This window comes from Balaenoptera musculus, chromosome 2, assembly GCF_009873245.2.
Source record: "Balaenoptera musculus isolate JJ_BM4_2016_0621 chromosome 2, mBalMus1.pri.v3, whole genome shotgun sequence".
Taxonomy (NCBI): Eukaryota; Metazoa; Chordata; class Mammalia; order Artiodactyla; family Balaenopteridae; genus Balaenoptera; species Balaenoptera musculus.
This window is the reverse complement of record NC_045786.1, coordinates 37624785-37644408: the sequence shown is the minus strand read 5'-3', so window position 1 is coordinate 37644408 and position 19624 is coordinate 37624785. Positions and strand designations below refer to the sequence as shown.

Here is a 19624-nt window from a genome sequence, read left to right as displayed (position 1 = left end):
GCTCCAGACGCGCAGGCTCAGTAGTTGTGGCTCACGGGCCCAGTTGCTCCGCAGCATGTGGGATCTTCCCAGACCAGGGCTTGAACCGGTGTCCCCTGCATTGGCAGGCGGATTCTCAACGCCTGAGCCACCAGGGAAGCCCAGAATGGCTGTTATTAAAGACAGTAGATAACGCGTATTGGCGAGGATGTGGAGAAAAGGGAACGCTTGTGCACTGTTGGAGGGGATATAAATTGGAATAGCCACTATGGAAAACAGTATGGAGATTCCTCAAAAAATTAGAAATAGAACTACCGTATGAACTAGCAATTCCACTCCTGAGTATTTATCCAAAGAAAACAAAACACTTAATTTGAAAAGATATGTGCACCTCTATGTTTATTGCAGCATCCAAGATATGGAAGCAACCTAAGTGCCCATCAGTAGATGAATGGATAAAGAATATGTGTATATGTTTGTGTGTGTATGTATGTATGTGTGTGTGCATGCACACACACACTGGAATATTACTCAGGCATAAAAAAAGAATGAATTTTTGCCATTTGTGACAACATGGATGGACTTAGAGGACATTATGCTAAGTGAAATAAGTCAGACAGAGATAGACAAATACCATGTAATTTCACTTATATGTGGAATTTAAAAAGATAAAACAAATGAACAAACATAATAAAATGTAAACACAGTTATAGATACAGAGAACAAACAGGAATTTGCCAAGAGGGGTGGGGGGTAGGGGGAGGAAAGAAATAGGTGAGGCAGATTAAGAAATACAAACTTCCAGTTGCAAAATAAATGTGTCACAGGTATGAAGTGTACAGTGTGGGGAATATAGTCAATAACTATGTAATATCTTTGTATGGTGACATATCATAGCTAGACTTATTGTGGTGATCAGTTGTGAGGTGATTATATCAAATCACTGTGTTCTGTAACAGGAACTAACATAGTGTTATAGGTCAATTATATTTCAAAAACAAACAAACTCATAGAAGAAGAGATTAGAGTCTTAGGTTACCAGAGGCTGGGGGTGGGGAACTGGATGAGGGCAGTCAAAAGGTTATAAGGAATCAGTTTTAAGATAAATAAGTACTAGGGATGTAATATAGAACATGATAAATATAATTAGCACCACTGTATTTTTAAAAATATTTATTTATTTAATTTATTTATGGATGGCTGCGCCGGGTCTTCTTTAGGCATGCAGGATCTTTAGTTGCAGCATGTGGACTTCTAGCTGCAGCATGCACACAGGATCTAGTTCCCTGACCAGGGATCAAACCCGGGCCCCCTGCACTGGGAGCGCGGAGCCTTATCCACTGGACCACCAGGGAAGTCCCAGCACCACCGTATGTTAGTTATGAAAGTTGTTAAGAGAGTAAACCCTGTGAGTTCTCATTACAAGGAAAAAAAATTTTTTTCTATTTCTTTAATTTTGTACCTATATGAGATGATGGATGTTTACTAAACTTATTGTGATAATTACTTCATGATGTATGTAAATCAAATCATTATGCTGTACACCTTAAACTTATACAGTGCTATATATGTCAATTATAGCTTAAAAAAACAGGAAGGGAAAAAATGAGTAACAAAATCGCAATAAATTGCCAGCTATTTTATAAGAGCTGACATTTTTGTGTTTTTTCTTTAATAAAAGCATTTAAAATTCTGTATTGTACTACCATAGGTAGAATCATTGATCAAAGTCCAGATTCTGAGTATTATTCAGAAGATTGAATTTCCACACTGAATTGATAATATGATACTGGATTTTGCTTTGCCAGTGTTGTGGTGTTTGGAGGGGGAAGGATAGGAGTGTGTTCAAGATGAGTTAAGCTGAATGCTTGTTTTCAATTTGTTTTAGCCTTGAGCCCACTGCGAAACTAGTTTGTTTAGTTTCGTAAATACTGCTTTTAGGCTGGAGGCAGTGGCTCATGTAGCTGGCTTCTTTTTTGCTTTTTAGTGAGGTGCTGGCAGAGGAGTCCATAGTATGTCTCCAGAAAGCCCTGAATCACCTTCGGGAAATATGGGAATTGATTGGGATTCCAGAGGACCAGCGGTTACAAAGAACTGAGGTTGTAAAGAAGCATATCAAGGTGAGTTGAGTAATACTGATCTCTTTGTAGTGGGACAGGGGTAAGGATGTTGGTTTCTCATCTAAGATAGCATATAGAAGTGACACTAGGATGTCACAGGCTCCTCCTGGTTTTTTGTTTGTTTGTTTGTTTGTTTTGGCCGCGCCGTGCAGCATACAGGATCCTAGTTCCCCGACCAGGGATCGAACCTGTGCCCCCTGCATTGGGAGCGCAGAATCTTAACCACTGGACCGCCAGGGAAGTCCTGGTTTTGTTTAAGTCCTTCCTTTAAAATTTGAAATTATGAGGGTTTTGGTGTTATTTGTTGTTTGAGGCCAATGGAGAAAACACCCAAAACTTTTATGGGACTGTTTTATCTCTCGTAGGACCTCCTGGATATGATGATTGCTGAAGAGGAAAGCCTGAAGGAAAGGCTCATCAAAAGCATAGCCATCTGTCAAAAAGAGCTGAACACTCTGTGCAGTGAGCTACATGTCGAGCCATTTCAGGTACATGGCAGGGTGTCAGGGGATCCTGCTTGGGTCTGAGATTTAGGGAAGAACTTTGATTTGGGGCTACAGGTGGAAAGTTTCCTTGTAGGGCTGATACTGGACATGAGAAATGGGGAAAGTGTGCTGCCTAGTTACTTGGTTCCAGCAAAGCAATTTTCACTTATGTGAAGAGTTGCCCTGTTGAGAGGTGAAGCAGCTAAGTGTTGCAATGTTTTAATCAAAAACAAGCCTCTTACTATCAATTTGTAGGACACAAAAATTTTTTTAAACTCTGAGCTAGGCATAGACGATATCATTCCATTCTTTCTTTGAAAGAAAATGAAGAGAGCTACTTAGGAAACAAAAGTGACTAGTGATATAAGGAAAAGTTACCCAAAAAACCTGCCTCTGTGGATTTTTTCATACCCGAAAGCTACATATCCCTGAACGAGCCAGAATGGCCACTTGAGAAGAGATGTATCCACAGCTGGAATATCAAGAGAGCGTAGTCAAATTCAGGGCATGCCATGTTTATCTGTGTACTTTGCTGAGAGGTTGCTGTCCTGTGGTCCAGCACAAATCGGACTTGAATGAGGACACCAGCAAGCATGACATGAATGACAGAGGGACCCCAAAACATATCCCTGGCTAGAACTGGTAAAAACAGTGTTGGGATCATAAAAATGAAGACAAACGTGGAGTTTGGGAAGGTAATTAGAATAGATGTGGGTGCAAGGACAGCACACAGTGGCTAATGTGGTACCAATAAGGTCTCAGGTCCTTCTCCCTGTTCCAGAAAGAACTGCCTGGGTATCTCAGTGGAGTCAGCCTAGGAGGAGGAGACTGTCTTTAAAGGGTTAAAGCTAATTCATTTCTGGTAGCCAAGAGCAGTCAGGCGGACTGTGACATCAGTAGAGCTTCCTGAAATCAACACAAATGGCATAAATATCATTGATTTTGGACAAATAGTTTTTCTTTAGTCTTTTTTTTTTTTTCTACAAAGGGTTTTTTAGTAGAACAGTGGCAGGATCTGATATATATATATATATATATTTTTTTTTAAATTAATTAATTTATTTATTCATTTATGGCTGTGTTGGGTCTTCGTTTCTGTGTGAGGGCTTTCTCTAGTTGTGGCAAGTAGGGGCCACTCTTCATCGCGGTGCGCGGGCCTCTCACTGTCGCGGCCTCTCTTGTTGTGGAGCACAGGCTCCAGATGCGCAGGCTCAGTAATTGTGGCTCACGGGCCCAGCCGCTCCGCGGCATGTGGGATCCTCCCAGACCAGGGCTCGAACCCGTGTCCCCCTCATTGGCAGGCAGACTCTCAACCACTGCGCCACCAGGGAAGCCCTTTAGTCTTTTTTTTTTTTTTTTTTAATTTTCAATATGAAATTGGGTGAGAAGTTAGATATACAGTGGTACATCTCCCTTAAATTATATGACAGTTCTTAGTTCACCAATGTTGAATAAAATTTATAGGACATATAACTGCCACTTTTCTTTTTCTCCTGCTTATCAGTTAGGAGTAGAGCAAGGAGTACTAAATTGATTTTTATTGGTTAAGTGATGTTTAGGATTATTGGGATAAACATTTAGTTGGGAGCTAAATATACTACCCTATAGCTAATTCAAAATAAGCTTTTCAACCAATTTTTACCTCTTGTAAAAAGTGCCCTGGTACCTTTCCTTATTGGGGACCTTTGTTAGGGGACCCTCTTTGTGCCATATTCTGTTAGCTGTAAGTTGATTTATTTGTAAGTTTAACTAAAAGTCTGTCATCCTAGTCCTCTTTCGTTGTCTTCTCTTCCTTTGAAGAAATCCGCTTGGAACCTTAACAATGGTACATTGTCTCATACAGGAAGAAGGAGAGACGACCATCTTGCAGCTAGAAAAGGATTTGCGCACTCAGGTAGAACTGATGAGAAAACAGAAAAAGGAGAGAAAACAAGAACTGAAACTACTTCAAGAACAAGATCAAGAACTGTGTGAAATTCTTTGCACGCCCCACTATGACACTGACAGCACCTCAGTTCCCAGCTTAGAAGAGCTGAGCCAGTTTAGACAACACGTGGCAACTTTGAGGGAAACAAAGGTGTGCTTACATTCATACTTCCTAAAAGTCATTTGACTTTCCTCTAGGTATCTTGTAATCTTTTTTTTTTTTTTTTTATAGGCATCTAGGCGTGAGGAGTTTGTCAACATAAAGAGACAGATCATACTGTGTATGGAAGAATTAGAACACACACCAGACACAAGCTTTGAAAGAGATGTGGTCTGTGAAGATGAAGATGCCTTTTGTTTATCTTTGGAAAATATTGCAACACTACAGAAGTTGCTACGGCAGGTAATGTCTACTCAAATTATGGCCTGGGATCTCCATAGTATCCAGCAATCTGAGAAAACTGCAGTTTTTTCCTTTAAGATAATGAGATAGGGCTTCCCTGGTGGCCCAGTGGCTAGGAATCCACCTGCCAATGCTGGGGATACGGGTTTGATCTCTCGTCCGGGAAGATCCTACGTACCGCGGAGGAACTGAGCCCATGCGCCACAAGTACTGAGCCTGTGCTCTAGAGCCTGCCAGCCACAACTACTGAGCCTGCGCGCCTAGAGATTGTGCTCCGCAACAAGAGAAGCCACCACAATGAGAAGCCCTCGCACTGCAGTGAAGAGTAGCTCCCTCTCGCCGCAACTAGAGAAAGCCTGCATGCAGCAACAAAGACCCAGTGCAGCCAAAAAAAAAAGATAATAGTATTATATGAAACACAACCTTGATTTTTTTTTAAACAAAAACCTTAATTTATATATAGCTCTGAGAATGTGAAATTGAGATTTTTTTTTTAATGTTTATTTATTCATTCATTCATTTACTCTGCGCTGGGTCTTTGTTGTGGCACGTGGGATCTTTTTTAGTTGCAGCCTGTGGATGCCTTAGTTGCAGCATGCGGACTCTTAGTTGTGGCATGTGTGTGGGACCTAGTTCCCCGACCAGGGATCGAACCCTGGCCCCCTACATTGGGAGCAGGGAGTCTTACCCACTGGACCATGAGGGAAATCCCCTGAAATTGAGATTTTTGGATGAAATAATAATAGTCATTTGAATTAGCTTAGTGTTTAATTGAAAAAAAATTTTTTAATTAAAAATTTGAATCCTAATTCTTGGGGTCTGAGATCCTATCATAATGACAGCCTTACAGTTTGTTTTCAGAAGTCATGAAAACACACCTCTTCACAGTCTTGTAAAAGTGCTTCTTCTCCATGTGGGTGCAGATGTGTCTCTGTGGGAGGCCAGAGGGCCAGTTTTCTCTGTGCTGCTGTCTTTGCTATAACCACTGGCTTTCCTTGCTGCAGCTGGAAATGCGAAAATCACAAAACGAAGCAGTGTGTGAGGGGCTGCGTGCTCAGATACGAGAACTCTGGGATAGGTTGCAAATACCTGCAGAAGAGAGAGAAGCTGTGGCCACAGTTATGACTGGGTCAAAGGCCAAGGTCCGGAAAGCGGTAAGAAACCCAAAGGGTGCTGGGTCAGCATTTTGGTGTCAAGTTTGATGTCTTTACCAGCTTCTGCCTTGAGTGAGCCTGTTTTTAAGACAAGCGTCAGAAATGAGTGGCAGTAGCCTGCTCATCTTTTATCTTTCGCGTATGTTTCTTAGATTTCTGGCTCCTATGATATCATTGTTACAAAGAGTGTTGACTTACCTCTGTGGTTTTGTATTGTAATTTTATTAAAAAGGGGGAAAATATTTTGCAAACCTACGTGAGTATACAAGTATGACAAGCACTTTTAACAGGTCTCTTTGTTTCAGCTGCAATTAGAAGTGGATCGGTTGGAAGAACTGAAAATGCAAAACATGAAGAAAGTGATTGAGGCAATACGAGTGGAGCTGGCTCAGTACTGGGACCAGTGTTTTTATAGCCAGGAGCAGAGACAAGCTTTTGCCCCTTACTATTCTGGTTCGTACAGAAGCGTCGCTCTTCATGTGGCCTGCTCACTTGTCTTTTACAAGTGCAGACATTCACTGGGAAGTATTTCCTCTACTGAACAGACATTGCTACCTTTCCAGGCCATTCAGCATAAATTGCCATTCCCGTTCAAATAAGCATTTGCAAATGCTATTGGGAAATAAGGGATCTCTTGGTTTCTGAAGCAGTATATCTCTGTAGCATGTAGTTGTGAAGCTCAAGTTTATCAGGTGCTTACTCTGTGCCAGGCACAATGTCAGACTCTTAACAGGATTATCTGACTTAATTCTCATGTCAAGAGATGAGGACACTGAGGCATATAAATGTTGAACAGCTTAACCCAGAGACACACAGCAGGTAAATGGCAGAGCCCACATTTGAGCCCACGAAGTATGACCCCAGGGCCCAATGGAATTCTAGTCTGACCTGAACTGAATATAAAGATGAAGCCGTCTTTACTAAATTCAACGTTTTTGGACATTTTCTGTGACTCAGCCCTCTGTTGGGCAGGGTGGAAAGGAAGAATATGAAAGAAACCTAAGACAAGGCAAGAGATGACAGAGTTTTGAGAATCTTAGTCCTTTTAGTCCACACCCTAGTCCCTTAGTCTCTAGTCCCACCAGGCTGATTGGGACAAACCTGGCTTTTATTATCCGCAACATACACTTACTCGTGTATCATTTTTACTGTAAGGAAGAAAATTCTGTTTCCATTTTAGGGGGATGAGGGATTAGTAAATTGGGATACTAAACACTAGAGGGATTTTTTAAAACTACTGGGCCTATATCTTGCAGAGGACTACACAGAAAATCTGCTCCAGCTCCATGATGCCGAGATTGTGCGGTTAAGAAACTACTATGAGGTTCACAAAGAACTCTTTGAAGGTGTCCAGAAGTGGGAAGAAAGCTGGAAGCTTTTCTTAGAGTTCGAGGTACTGCCTTAGTTTTTGTCTGTTTTCCTTAGAGTACAGTGAAGTGTTAAGAAAGCGTCCCCTGTATAGAGTCAGAGGCCTGTTTCCTTTGCTCTTTACCAGGTTTCTAATACCATCTTTATCATTAAGTCTGTAAATTACTGCTAACCCATCTGTATTTGTCAAGCTTATATGCAGAAACATGTAAGAGAAAACCCCAAAATTAATGCCTTCAATAAGGTTGAAGTTTCTTGCATAAAGGAAGTCTAAAGGTAGGCAGTGCAAGGCAGGTATGGCTATTCCACAGTCGGGGGGTCCCAGGCTTATCCAGCTCATAGCTCCTTTACCACTAAGGGGTGGATCTTATCTTCCAGTCCAGGGTGGTTCTAGAGCTCCCACCACAGCGTTTCAGGCAGTGTGGTGGAGGAGGGAACACAGAAGGCATTGCCCCTCCACCCCCTCTAAGAGGTTTTCCCAGGCTCTCTTCACAGCACTTCTGCTTAAATGCCACACCAACTACTGTAGCGAGGCTGGGAGAATCACTATCGCAGATAAATTCAGGTTCTATTACTAAGGAAGGAGAGAAAAATGGATGTTGGGGCAGGCAACTAACATTCTGTACTCTTCCAACTTTTGTTATTATCTTAGCAAATTGCCTGGGTATTTGGGGCACATTTGTGGACTCTGAATTCCTTTTGTTTTGATAGACTTAGCACGAATAGATTCCCTTAGAGCATTTTAGAGCTCAGAACTGGGACTAGGATGAGGCAAGTGAGGCACCTTGGGCACGAAATTCAAGGAGACTCATTCTCAGGTTCATACTGGTCCTGTTAGAGCTTGAACAGGCCTTTAGAGAATCCGGAGTTTAACTCCTTCAAGTTTCCAGGCAAGAAACTAGGACTCAGAAGTGGAAAAAACTGTGAGAGCCCACAGCTGTTTAAGAGCAAGTGTTCTAGTCCTCAGTTACTCCTTACTTCTGGTTGAAAGCAAGAAGGAGGAGTAATAAAAGTCAATAAAGAGCTCAGCCATAAACAAGAATGAAATTTTGCCTTTTGCAACAACAGGGATGGATCTATATAGGGTATTATGCTTAGTGAAATAACTCAGAGAAAGGCAAATACTGTATGATACCACTTATATGTGGAATCTAGAAAATAAAACAAACTAGTGAATATAACAAAAAAGAAACAGACTCACAGATACAGAGAACAGACTAATGGTTACCAGAGGGGAGGGGGAAGGGGGGAGGGGCAATAAAGGGGTAGGGGTTTAAGAAGTACATACTGTTACGTATAAAATAAATAAGCTACGAGGATATATTGTACAGCATGGAATATAGCTAATATTTTATAATAACTATATATGGAGTATAACCTTCAAAAGTTGTGAATCACTGTGTTGTACACCTGAGACTTATACTGTAAATCAACTATACTTCAGTGTAAAAATAAACCATGTGTACACACACACACACACACACATATATATATAAAGACAGTAAAGAGCCAAATAAGCGACCCTTGTTTACATGCCAGTATTTAAGAAAAAATAAGAAACTAATTACCATTCCTTTTAGTTATTGCTTATAATCAAGCAGTCTGGAAAGGAAATAGAATTTATCAGTTTGGCCCCCAAATTGTCAAGATTGTTTCTAAACTTTTCTGATTATCTGCCCCATTTTTTAGTGTATTCGCCTAATTTATATTTACAAATTATACACTTATATTACTGTTCTGATATACTGTATACACTGTAGAATAACAAAAAACAGAAAAGTTAAAAAGAATAAGAACCCTAACATTTTACATTTTTTGTCCATTTTGTGAGGGTTAATTTAATAAAAACCAGATTATCTATAAACCCCTTAACTGAGCACATTTAAGCTGCATTGTCTCAATATGTTGGAAGTGAGTGGGCAAGTAAGGGTGCCACCACCAAACCCTCTGAGTGTAGACCTCCCCCTTGTCCTTCCGCATACCCCATTTCCTGTTGGTGACATCTGAACCCAGGAAGGGAGCCAGTGACATTGTGCATTAAATATTAAAGCCTGTCTTACTTTTTAGACTAAAAAGGAAACACTAGTTTTCCTGCACCCCAGTGTATGATCTTGCATATGCCTCAGAGTGTTCACACCCCACTCCCTGCCTTAGAAAGCCACGATTTCTCACTGCTAAAAGTGGATGGGAATGCAAAACCTAAAAATATGTATCTATTTATGAGAGTGAGGATTCTTAGCAGAAGTGACTGGTCTGACTGTCCGGGGTTCACTCTAATTAAAATGTATTTTTCACAGAGAAAAGCTTCAGATCCAAGTCGATTTACAAATCGTGGAGGAAATCTTCTAAAAGAAGAAAAGCAGCGAGCCAAGCTCCAAAAAACACTCCCTAAGGTAATATTGTTGCTGAAAGAGTTTTTGGTGCTTGGCTACAAAATACCTCACTTTTTGTATATCTCTTGCTTTGAATCATTTTTCCTTAAGTAAGGATAATAAGTATATACTGGGCCTACCTAGTATAAGCAACTGAATATCAAGTTTTATTAGCTTTTTAGGGCTGCCATAACAAAGTACCAGAGACTGGGTGGTTTAAACAACAGAAATTCACTTTCTCACAATTCTGGAGGCTAGAAGTCTGAGATCAAGGTGTCAGCAGAGTTGCTTTCTTCCGAAGCCTTTCTCCTGGCTCCAGATAGTAGTCTTCTCCCTGTATCTTCACATGGGCTTCCTTCTGTATGTGTCTGTGTCCAAATTTTCTTATATGGCTACCAGTCATGTTGGATTAGGACCCATCCTAATGACCTCATTTTAACTTAATTACCTCTGTGTCCCAATAAAGCCACATTCTGAGGTACTGGGGATTAAGACTTCAACATGTGAATTTGGCAGGGGACATAATTCAGCCCATAACACAAGGTAACCTTTTGAGAAAGTGCTTTGGATCTCATTACTATTCTCTATTTTAATAATAATAATAATAGTTAACATTTATTGAATTAAGTGCCATATACTGTTTCAAAGTGCTTTCCATTTATTAATTCATTTAATTGTCACAACATCCTTAAGAGGTTGGTATTATTAATTCCATTTTTACAGATGAGGAAACTGAGGCACTGCGAACTTAAGTAACTTGCCTACCTCTTCACAGCCAGTAAGAGGTAGATTCCAGATTGGAGCCCAGATAGTGCCACTCTAGTGTACACTGCATATTTAACGTTGCTGGTTTCCCCCAGTGCTGCCTCCAACTTCAGGCACCAAAACTGTAGTGGTCAGGCTCTGGGTTCTCGCCTTTTCCCACCTTCATGTGTATTATGAATGAACCATCCCAAGACTGATTTCTGGCCACTCCAACCTGTTCCCACGTGGGTCCAGCTACCTGAAGTCAGGCTAATGATACTCTGGGGAGGGAGGAGGCATTCTTCAGGAGAATCATTTCTTTTGGGCTTCACACCAAAAATTTGAAGTAATTAACATGTCCTTGTTTCTGGTCTCAGTTGGAAGAGGAGTTGAAAGCAAGGATTGAAATGTGGGAACAGGAGCATTCAAAGGCATTTGTGGTGAATGGGCAGAAATTCATGGAGTATGTAACAGAACAGTGGGAGATGCACCGACTGGAGAAAGAAAGAGCCAAGCAGGAACGAGTAAGTGAACCCAGTTTGGGAGGAGGAGAAGATAGCATGAGTGAGCAGCCCAGAGTCTCTGCCAGGGCTCTAGGTTGGTTGAAGGAGTAGCTCATGGCAGCTCTTTTTAGCTCTGGGTGCAGAGACTTGCGCTAGATTTCTGGCCCTGCCTCTGCCCCCATCCCAGACCTGTTCTCCTTCTGGGATTTGTCACTCTTGCTTCTGACTTTCACATAGCAACTAAAGAACAAGAAGCAAACTGAGACAGAGATGCTCTATGGCAGTACTCCGCGAACACCCAACAAGCGGCGAGGACTGGCACCTGGCACGCCGGGCAAAGTGCGCAAGGTAAACATGAGGCTGCATGAACTGCCATGTCTGAGGCATTTTTGAGGCTAGGGCTCTGCCCATCTCTTGCCTTCTGTCCTGCAGAGATGGGAAAGAGTTTTTCTAGCCTTCCAGGTTGAGTCCATTTGACAGTGTGAATGCAATTCCGCAGTTCAATCCTGAGTAGGGACTTGACAGTGACAGTCAAGGAGTGGCCAGCTTGGATGTGTGCCAGTTGTTGAGTCCCAGATTAAACTCGGGGGCCAGCAGCTGCCAACATTCTGTAATGATGAGAACCTTCAGAGGTTCATTCTGTAATTCCAACAAGTGACCATGGCACTACGTGAAAGAAGACTTTTATGCTTGGCAAATGGAATACCTAATACTCCTTAATCTCTAGAGCAGGAAATCAGGGAGTTCTTCCTTCCTTCCTTCTTTCTTTCTTTCTTCCTTTGTTTTTTTTAAACCGTTTCTTTAATAAATGAAGTGGAGCATTATTTTCCTCTTCCCTTGCAACTCATTTTATAACACATAAAATGTTTTAAAAATCACCTGTAATGTAACTCCAGGAGAACCAATGAGAATATTTGGTGTTTTTCCTGCTTCTGTAAAAAGCTTTTTAAAATAGTGTATTTTCACAAAATAGAGATCACATATAATTTTGATTTCTGCTTTTTCCCTAGTTGGTATTGGTTGTGATTTTTTTTTTTCATAGCATCAAACTTTCTTCAAATAACATGCTCATTCTTAGCTATATATTCTATTCTTTTGATATAGTGTCATTTACTAAACTAGTTCCCTATTGTTTGATATTAGGTAGTTAATTTTTTATTAGGAAAATAATGTGACGAAATTTTAAAAACGTGTTATAAAATTCTAGAAAGGTTTGGGGTTTTTTTTGGCTGTGTTGGGTCTTTGTTGCTGCGCGTGGGCTTTCTCTTGTTGCGGTGAGCAGGGGCTACTCTTCATTGCGGTGCGCGGGCTTCTCATTGTGGTGGCTTCTCTTGTTGCAGAGCATGGGCCCTAGGTGTGCAGGCTTCAGTAGTTGCGACACGTGGGCTCAGTAGTTGTGGCACACGGGCTTAGTTGGTCCGCGGCATGTGGGATCTTCCCGGACCAGGGATTGAACCTGTGTCCCCTGCATTGGCAGGCAGATCCTTAACCACTGCGCCACCAGGGAAGTCCAAAAGGTTTGTTTTCATTAAAAGTTTGAAAATCTCTCTATTAGATGCTGAGAACACAAAGATTAAGTGATACGGCCCATGATCTCAAGAGTGCTGCATCCAAACATTTCTCAAGTGCTGGCTGCACTGATCATTCAGTCTGTGATACCAAAGCAGTTATAACATTTACGCTTCCAGTGGTAGTGCCTAAGTGCTACGCTGGCTCCAATCTTTGCCAACATGTGATATTTTCAGACTTTACAGTTTTTGCCCATCTGATGGGTGTGAAGTAATGTCTCATTATAATTTTAGTTTGCATTTTCCTAATTACTAATGAAGTTGAACCTTTTGACATGTTCATTAGCCTTCTGGATGTCCTATTCTGAGACAGTTTTTCTGTTGGAACATTTGTTTCTTTCTTGCAGATTTTATAGGAATTCTTTGTATGTTCTGGATGCTACTTCCTTGTCAGTTGTGTTACAATAGCTTTTCCCAGCATTTGTGTGTGTCTTCTGTAGCTTGTCTTTTTTGTTGTTGTTGTGCCGGGTCTTTGTTGTGGCAGGTGGGCTCCTTAGTTGTGGCATGCGAACTCCTAGTTGCAGCATGCATGTGGGATCTAGTTCCCTGACCAGGGATCGAACCCAGTCCCCCTGCACTGGTAGCTCAGAGTCTTAACCACTGCGCCACCAGGGAAGTCCCTGTAGCTTGTCTTTTCACTCTTTATGGTGTTTTGTTGATGAACGAAAAGTTCTTAATATCAATATAGTAAAAATGTTTTCAATCTGTTTTCTTAATGGCTTGTACTTGCAAATAACCTACCCAGGACCTGAGGCACACAGATATTTTCCTGTGTTGTATTTCCTAGTTTGTGTCTTGTATTTGAATAGTCTTGCTATCCCATTTAATGTTTTTAATCCACCTAGAGTTTTTCCAATTAAAGAAAAAGCTTACAGCTTTATTGAATAAAGTAGACACATAATATTTAAAGTGTACACGTTAATAAGCTGTGATATATGTATGCACCGTGAATCCCTCACCACAATCAAGACAGTGAACATACCCATCACACCCAAAGTTTCCTTTTGCCCCTTTGTTTTCTTTTTGCTTCCCTTACCACCCATTTCCCTCCCCCCACCCACTTCCCACTAGCTCCTGGCAACTGCAGCTTTGCTCTGTTACTGTTGATTAGTTTGCATTTTCTAACATTTTATATAAATAGAATCATACAGTATATATACTTCTGTGTCTGACTTTTTTCATCTGTTGTTGCATGTATCAGTAGGTTACCTCTTTTTATTGTTGAACAGTATTCCATTGGACGTATATACCACAGTTTGCTTATCTAGTTGCCTGTGTTGATGGATATTTGGCTTAATTCTAGTTTTCTGGCTGCTACACATAAAGCTGCTATAAATATTTATATGTAAGTCTTTGTATGGATATATGCTTTCATTTCTCTTGGGTAAATACCCAAGAATGATATGGCTGGGTCTTATGATAGTTGTCCGTTTAACTTTTGGAAACAAAATGGTTGTCCCATTTTACAATTCCATCTGCTGGATGGAACACTGAATGCTTTTCACAGGTGTCCTCAAAGCTCTTCACCATGAAAACAATCTTAGACTACTTCCCATCCTCACTCTCTGTAGTGTAGGGATGGGCTGCTAAGCATGTCATCTCACATCAGTAATCTCTGTTCTTCTCCTTAGCTGAACACTACCACCGTGTCCAATGCTACGGCCAACAGCAGCATTCGGCCTGTCTTTTCAGGGACAGTCTGCCGCTCCCCTGTGTCTCGCCTTCCACCTTCTGGCAGCAAGGTTAGTATGCTCTGTGTACAAGCACATCCCCGACACTGCCCCAACCTATGTACTCTGGGGACTGCTGGGAGGTGGAGAGATTGAATACTATCCTCTGGACTGAGAAGGAACTTTGAGGCCGAAAAACAAAGCAGGCAGCTTCATAAAGCACAATTATGAAGTTTATTGTGGGTAACTTGCATACAGGCAGGATTGGGCAGACGGTGACCCAGAGGCATTTGCAGCTGCACTCAAGCACGAAAGAGATACGGGGGGGATTTAAGGGGGCCAAAGCTAAAAATAGAATCTGACTACTAGGGAGAAGCACATCTGTAGTGACAGGAACTGGGTGGTTTTCCTCCCCCCAGGGTCTCAAGACCATTAATCGTCTACATCAGCAAAAGGCATTCTTCCAGTTTTCTTATCAGATGAAGGCAAGGGTCAAAGTTGATAGGGAACTTATCTGGCTTGGCCTCATTCCTTGTAAGCTGAAGCTCAGTCTTGCAGGAAGGGGAGAGGATGGGACTGCAGGCCTAAGATGGAGCTGACAAAAAGGAGTCAGTATGGTTCAGCCATACAGGGCCCCACCTAACTTGTTCCACTTTCTAAGATCCCTGGATTCGGTTATCATTGAGATGCTGAAAGTTGACAGATGTAAGCTAGCTAATCTGTCAAAAACTAAATGAGAGAAGAGAATGGTCATTTTGAGCCCCGTCCGGTATCAAGGGAAGCACTGGGATGTGACTGGGAAACTGAAGAGTCTCCATAGGCTCAGTTCAAAGCCTGGTCTTCAGTTGCTACTGAGCGAGGTCCTTGCATGTGGGTCCAGCCCAGTGACACTGGACAACTAGATGCAGATAGGTACTCTCACCCAAGGAGGGAGTGAGGAGTGCGTGCTAAAATGTGTTCAGTCTTTCAGGTATTTTACAGACTATGCTCAAGATAAGGGTTCTGCAGATCATTAAGAATTTGTATGTTTTTAAACCAAAAGTAGGGACTTCCCTGGTGGTCCAGTGGTTGGGACTCCATGCTTCCAATGCGGGCGGGGGGCGTGGGTTTGATCCCTGGCTGGGGAGTAAGATCCCGCATGCCGCGCGGCGTGGCCAAAAGATAAAAATTTAAAAAATAAAATAAGCCAGAAGTATAGGATTACAGACACACGAATAATATAAAGATGGTATCAGCCTTTGATAATTTGTGTGTGTGGTCATTATAAGGATGATACATTGGTCGATCTTTCTTTTCTCTACAGCCAGTCACCACTTCCACCTGTTCGGGGAAAAAAACACCCCGTGGCATCAAGCATGGAGCCAACAAGGAGAACCTGGAGCTCAATGGTAGCATCTTCAGCGGTGGGTACCCTGCCTCGGCCCCCCCACGGCGCAACTTCAGCATTAATTCTGTTGCCAGCACCTATTCTGAGTTTGCGGTAATTCACCTTTTCTAATATCTACCAGTCCCTGGGGAGCACACAGTTGGGGCAGAGTGGGTATCTTCCCAAGAGCACCCAGGCTATTAGTTAGGACAGTTCTTTGGAGGCTGAGAATCCCTTTCCTGACTTGACCATGGCATGAGGTGGGGGTGGTTTAAGGGTGGTACATAGGAAGAAAGATGGCAGCAGCAAGCAGACATTTAACCTGGATCCTTCTGCTTAAGAAATACCATTCCCTGGCTGCAGGAGGTGAACCTTCTAATCACTGCCCTGGTGCTCTCTTGGTGGAGTTCTTGGTAATTGTCTCAATTCTTTGTTCTTAGAAGGATCCGTCCCTCTCTGACAGCTCCACTGTTGGGCTTCAGGTCTGTATGGCAACCCCTGCATGTCCCATGTCCCTTTTCCAGACTGATCTGTCATCTGCTGGCTTCATTCCCATCTGGGCACAGGGCTACACTAACCAATAATCTCAGCTGTACTATCATAAAACCTTTTTTTAACAAAGGAAGCAGGAATTCCTAATACAGACTTCAGAAATAATAAATATCTGGCTTAACTTCCCAACAGACTGACTAACCTGCCAATTAACTTGTTCAGACTTGAATTGGATTCTCAGCCCCATCTAAAGTCAGGCAAAGTTTTTTTATCATGTTATTTCACAACAGAAAACTTTCACCCTCCCCAGTTGTGACATTAAAGGCCTCCAATGTGCTGCAAGGAATAGAGGCCCCACCACGTGGGGAGGGGAGCCCCAGCTGTGTGCTGCCTATGAGGTTCTTGGCCTGTGTGCTGATTATTTCCTGGAGTATATGTCTTACTAACCCCTCAGAGCTGAATTGCCAACTTTCTGTCTACTCTGAGCTAGCCAATGCTCATTTCTTGCCTTTGCCTATTTTCTACCACATTGAGCTGCTAAAGCATATATGAGGCACTGGAAGAAAGTAATTTTTTCCCACAATGCTCTTCAGCTCCTAGTAACGTACTCCACATTTACCAACACTTAACTGCAGTGCCCTTTCCTTAACAATGTGTGTTCTCTCTTCCCTCAGTATCTAACTGTTGAGAGGTGAGCCTGCCCCTCACCCTTGTGGGGGATACTGAGTTAATGCCTAGGGCATCGACTCTCTTGCTGCAGTGATGGAGAATGTGACAGCTGCCCAAGGCTATCGTTCATTTTGAGCACTGAAGCTAGCTTTATATTCTTTTACTTTTGTCAAGTTACTTGACAGGGGTGGTTCTACCTATAGAAGGTGGGTATTTGTCACTCTGGCTAGCTGATTGCTGGACAGAGTCCAGCTTTCTCTTTTGTTTGCTCAGCCAAGCCTGCTTCATCCACTTGCTGCTTACATATATCTGTTTCTCTCTGGCTAGGCTGAGGGAGATTCTTCTGGTTTTGGTTGCTATGGCTGGTAGACTCCACCAGGCAGCACTGAAGCCAGTAGACTAACCTCTACTAACATCTGTCCTTTCTCAGTGGTCATTCCTGCTCTGTCTTCTGCTTCTACACCATGTGCTCCAGCATGAGATCAGATCACCAGCAGGTTACAAGGCCCTCAGCCCTAGGGATTGGTAGATATATGTTCTGGCCCATTGTTTCCTAAAGGGCTCAAAAGACCAAAGCTTGTTGCCTACCTAGCTTGACAACTCAGAGAGTACTTTGTGAAGTATAAAGGATTTCTCTTCTGTGAGGTTTTAATAGAATGGACTGGCTGAGGAAAGGGATCAAGGGGCATATGTGCACATGCTTAATCTGTGACTAAGGTGTTCAGAGTCCCTCCCCTTTTGTTCCTAACACAGCCTGTGCTGGGCTAGGGACCACCATCTTAGAGAAACAGCCCTCAGAGGGCTGTATGCTGACACTCACCCGTGCTTACAAGGGCAGGGCATGCATGAGAGGGGACAGTAATGCCACTGATGTTATTTATTTTTCAACAGCGAGAACTTTCAAAGGCTTCCAAATCTGATGCTACTTCTCGAATCCTCAATTCAACCAACATCCAGTCCTGAGAAGCCCTGATCAGTCATCCAGCTGAGGTTTCCTATGCCCTGTGCCTAATTATACAGGGGTGGCTTTAATGTTTCTTCAGTTTAGATGTGCTTGAAAGCCTGGACAGGTTCCATTACCGTGGGCCTAACTTACAGAAGTGAATGAGTTACAGATGAGAGTCCATCATAAGCTTAGTATGTCCTTAGACACTTGGTTTTATTTTGACTCAAGAAATACATTAAAACATAGTTCATAGCAGTAAGTGTAAATTTTAGCATATGGAACCTAATTTCTTTTCCTACCCCGTAATTGTACTTGCTAAAGCATGATCAAGGGCTTGTTTTACTTCACCATTGTGTAGTTAAATGATTGACTATGCCCAAGCTTGGGGTATGGGACATGAAGCAGTTTTTGGCTTGTACACTTATAATTAGCAATTAACGTCTTTTTTGTTTAGGGATGTTCAGTTAATGCTATAGCTTCAATAGCTTTGCTCTCACCTAAAGGCCTGTCCCCACCACACAGGACAGCCTTCCTCCTGATGAAGATGTCTGTGTGTCAGAAGTTAGGATGGCCCAACTCACTGCCAAAGAGGTGACAGGGAGGCTGGGAGCAGCTTTGTTAAATTGTGTACAGTTTTGTTATATAGGCCAGTGCTGTGGGTGTGTGTGTGTGAACACACGTACTTGTCTGCACTCTGCTTCTTCAGTTTTTCTCTGGGTCCAGTTCCCCATCCCTGTGCGCCCTGTGCCTGAGTTCCTCCACCCTCTGCACTTGCCAGCCAAGTTGGGAGGCTGTTTGGATGGGTTGGGCCGTTTCTGTCGTGGAGATCTGGAACTTTGCACATGTCAGTACTGGGGAGCTGTTCCTGCTGTAGCGTCCACGATGAGGCTCCTTCTTTACCTACCCTATGTATCAATCACTACTGTGCTCCCCAAAGCACTATTATTTATTCTCCGTCTGCCTGCACCAGTACTACTGTCAGCACAGTAAATGGTTCTTGGAAGCTTACCAGTGTGGATTTGGTCTGTGTCACATGCTGTTTAGGCATACGTATAAATGTCCTGATTTTAAAATATAAATATTCTTAAAAATAAATTAAAATGTGTATACTTATATTTCAAAGATATATACTGTGGTGTGTGTTTTCGTTGTTCCCCATGTCACTTTTTGGTTGGTTTTTGTCTGTGGAAAATAGAAAGGACTAAAAGAAATACAAGAAATTTTTAGTCGGGAGTATGATTTTCACATTCTTTTGAGTGTTTGTAAATTAAGAACATCTCTTATTCTGAGAAAAAAGTTTTTTTGAGAGGAATAAAAAGCCTAAATCCTGATGTATAAAGAGGCTGAGGTACTATTAGGAAACTTCTGGTTTCATTGCTATGTACACGTCTTTGTATGGAGATATATTTTCTTTTGGCTAAATACCTAGGAGTGGAATAGCTGCATCATACATATGGTAGGTGTATGTTTAACTTTTTAAGAAACTGCCAAATGGTTTTCCAAAGCAGTTGGACTATTTTACATTCTCATCAATAATGTGTAAGGGTTCCAATTTCTTTTCTTTTTTTTAATTTATTTATTTATTTATTTATTTTTGGCTGCGTTGGGTCTTCGTTGCTGCGCACAGGCTTTCTCTAGTTGTGAGTGAGTGGGGACTACTCTTCATTGCAATGTGCGGGCTTCTCATTGTGGTGGCTTCTCTTGCTGTGGAGTGTGGGCTCTAGGTGTGCAGGCTTCAGCAGTTGCAGCACATGGGCTCAGTAGTTGTGGAGCGTGGGCTCTAGGTGTGTGGTCTTTAGTAGTTGCAGCACATGGGCTCAGTAGTTGTGGCTCGTGGGCTCTAGAGTGCAGGCTCAGTA

The 19624-nt window shown here is 42.2% G+C and overlaps 2 protein-coding genes across 10 annotated transcripts in view; one reads left to right on the top strand and one right to left on the bottom strand.

Moving 5' to 3' along the window:
* The window catches only part of PRC1 (protein regulator of cytokinesis 1), a 29448-nt gene extending 10555 nt beyond the window's left edge, over positions 1–18893 (top strand). The window contains exons 2-15 of one of the 3 annotated variants that reach the window (XM_036843068.1): positions 1967–2099; positions 2465–2587; positions 4428–4661; positions 4743–4913; positions 5918–6067; positions 6373–6520; positions 7324–7460; positions 9733–9828; positions 10929–11075; positions 11292–11402; positions 14254–14364; positions 15596–15772; positions 16099–16140; positions 17711–18891. In XM_036843068.1, the coding sequence (XP_036698963.1) occupies positions 1967–2099; positions 2465–2587; positions 4428–4661; positions 4743–4913; positions 5918–6067; positions 6373–6520; positions 7324–7460; positions 9733–9828; positions 10929–11075; positions 11292–11402; positions 14254–14364; positions 15596–15772; positions 16099–16140; positions 17711–17782 (1852 nt within the window). In that variant the 3' untranslated portion in view covers positions 17783–18891. Of the gene's footprint in view, positions 1–1966; positions 2100–2464; positions 2588–4427; positions 4662–4742; positions 4914–5917; positions 6068–6372; positions 6521–7323; positions 7461–9732; positions 9829–10928; positions 11076–11291; positions 11403–14253; positions 14365–15595; positions 15773–16098; positions 16141–17710 lie in introns of all 3 variants that reach the window. The other 2 variants (XM_036843070.1, XM_036843071.1) reach the window with 2 other exon arrangements.
* The window catches only part of RCCD1 (RCC1 domain containing 1), a 32732-nt gene continuing 17056 nt past the window's right edge, over positions 3949–19624 (bottom strand). For 3 of the 7 annotated variants that reach the window (XM_036843073.1, XM_036843078.1, XM_036843079.1), the window contains 2 exons: positions 5792–5917; positions 3949–4484 (listed from right to left, as the gene is read on the bottom strand). In XM_036843073.1, coding sequence (XP_036698968.1) covers positions 5796–5917 — 122 coding nt within the window. In that variant the 3' untranslated portion in view covers positions 3949–4484; positions 5792–5795. Of the gene's footprint in view, positions 4485–5791; positions 5918–14408; positions 14888–19624 lie in introns of those variants that run through there. The other 4 variants (XM_036843075.1, XM_036843074.1, XM_036843077.1 and 1 more) reach the window with 4 other exon arrangements.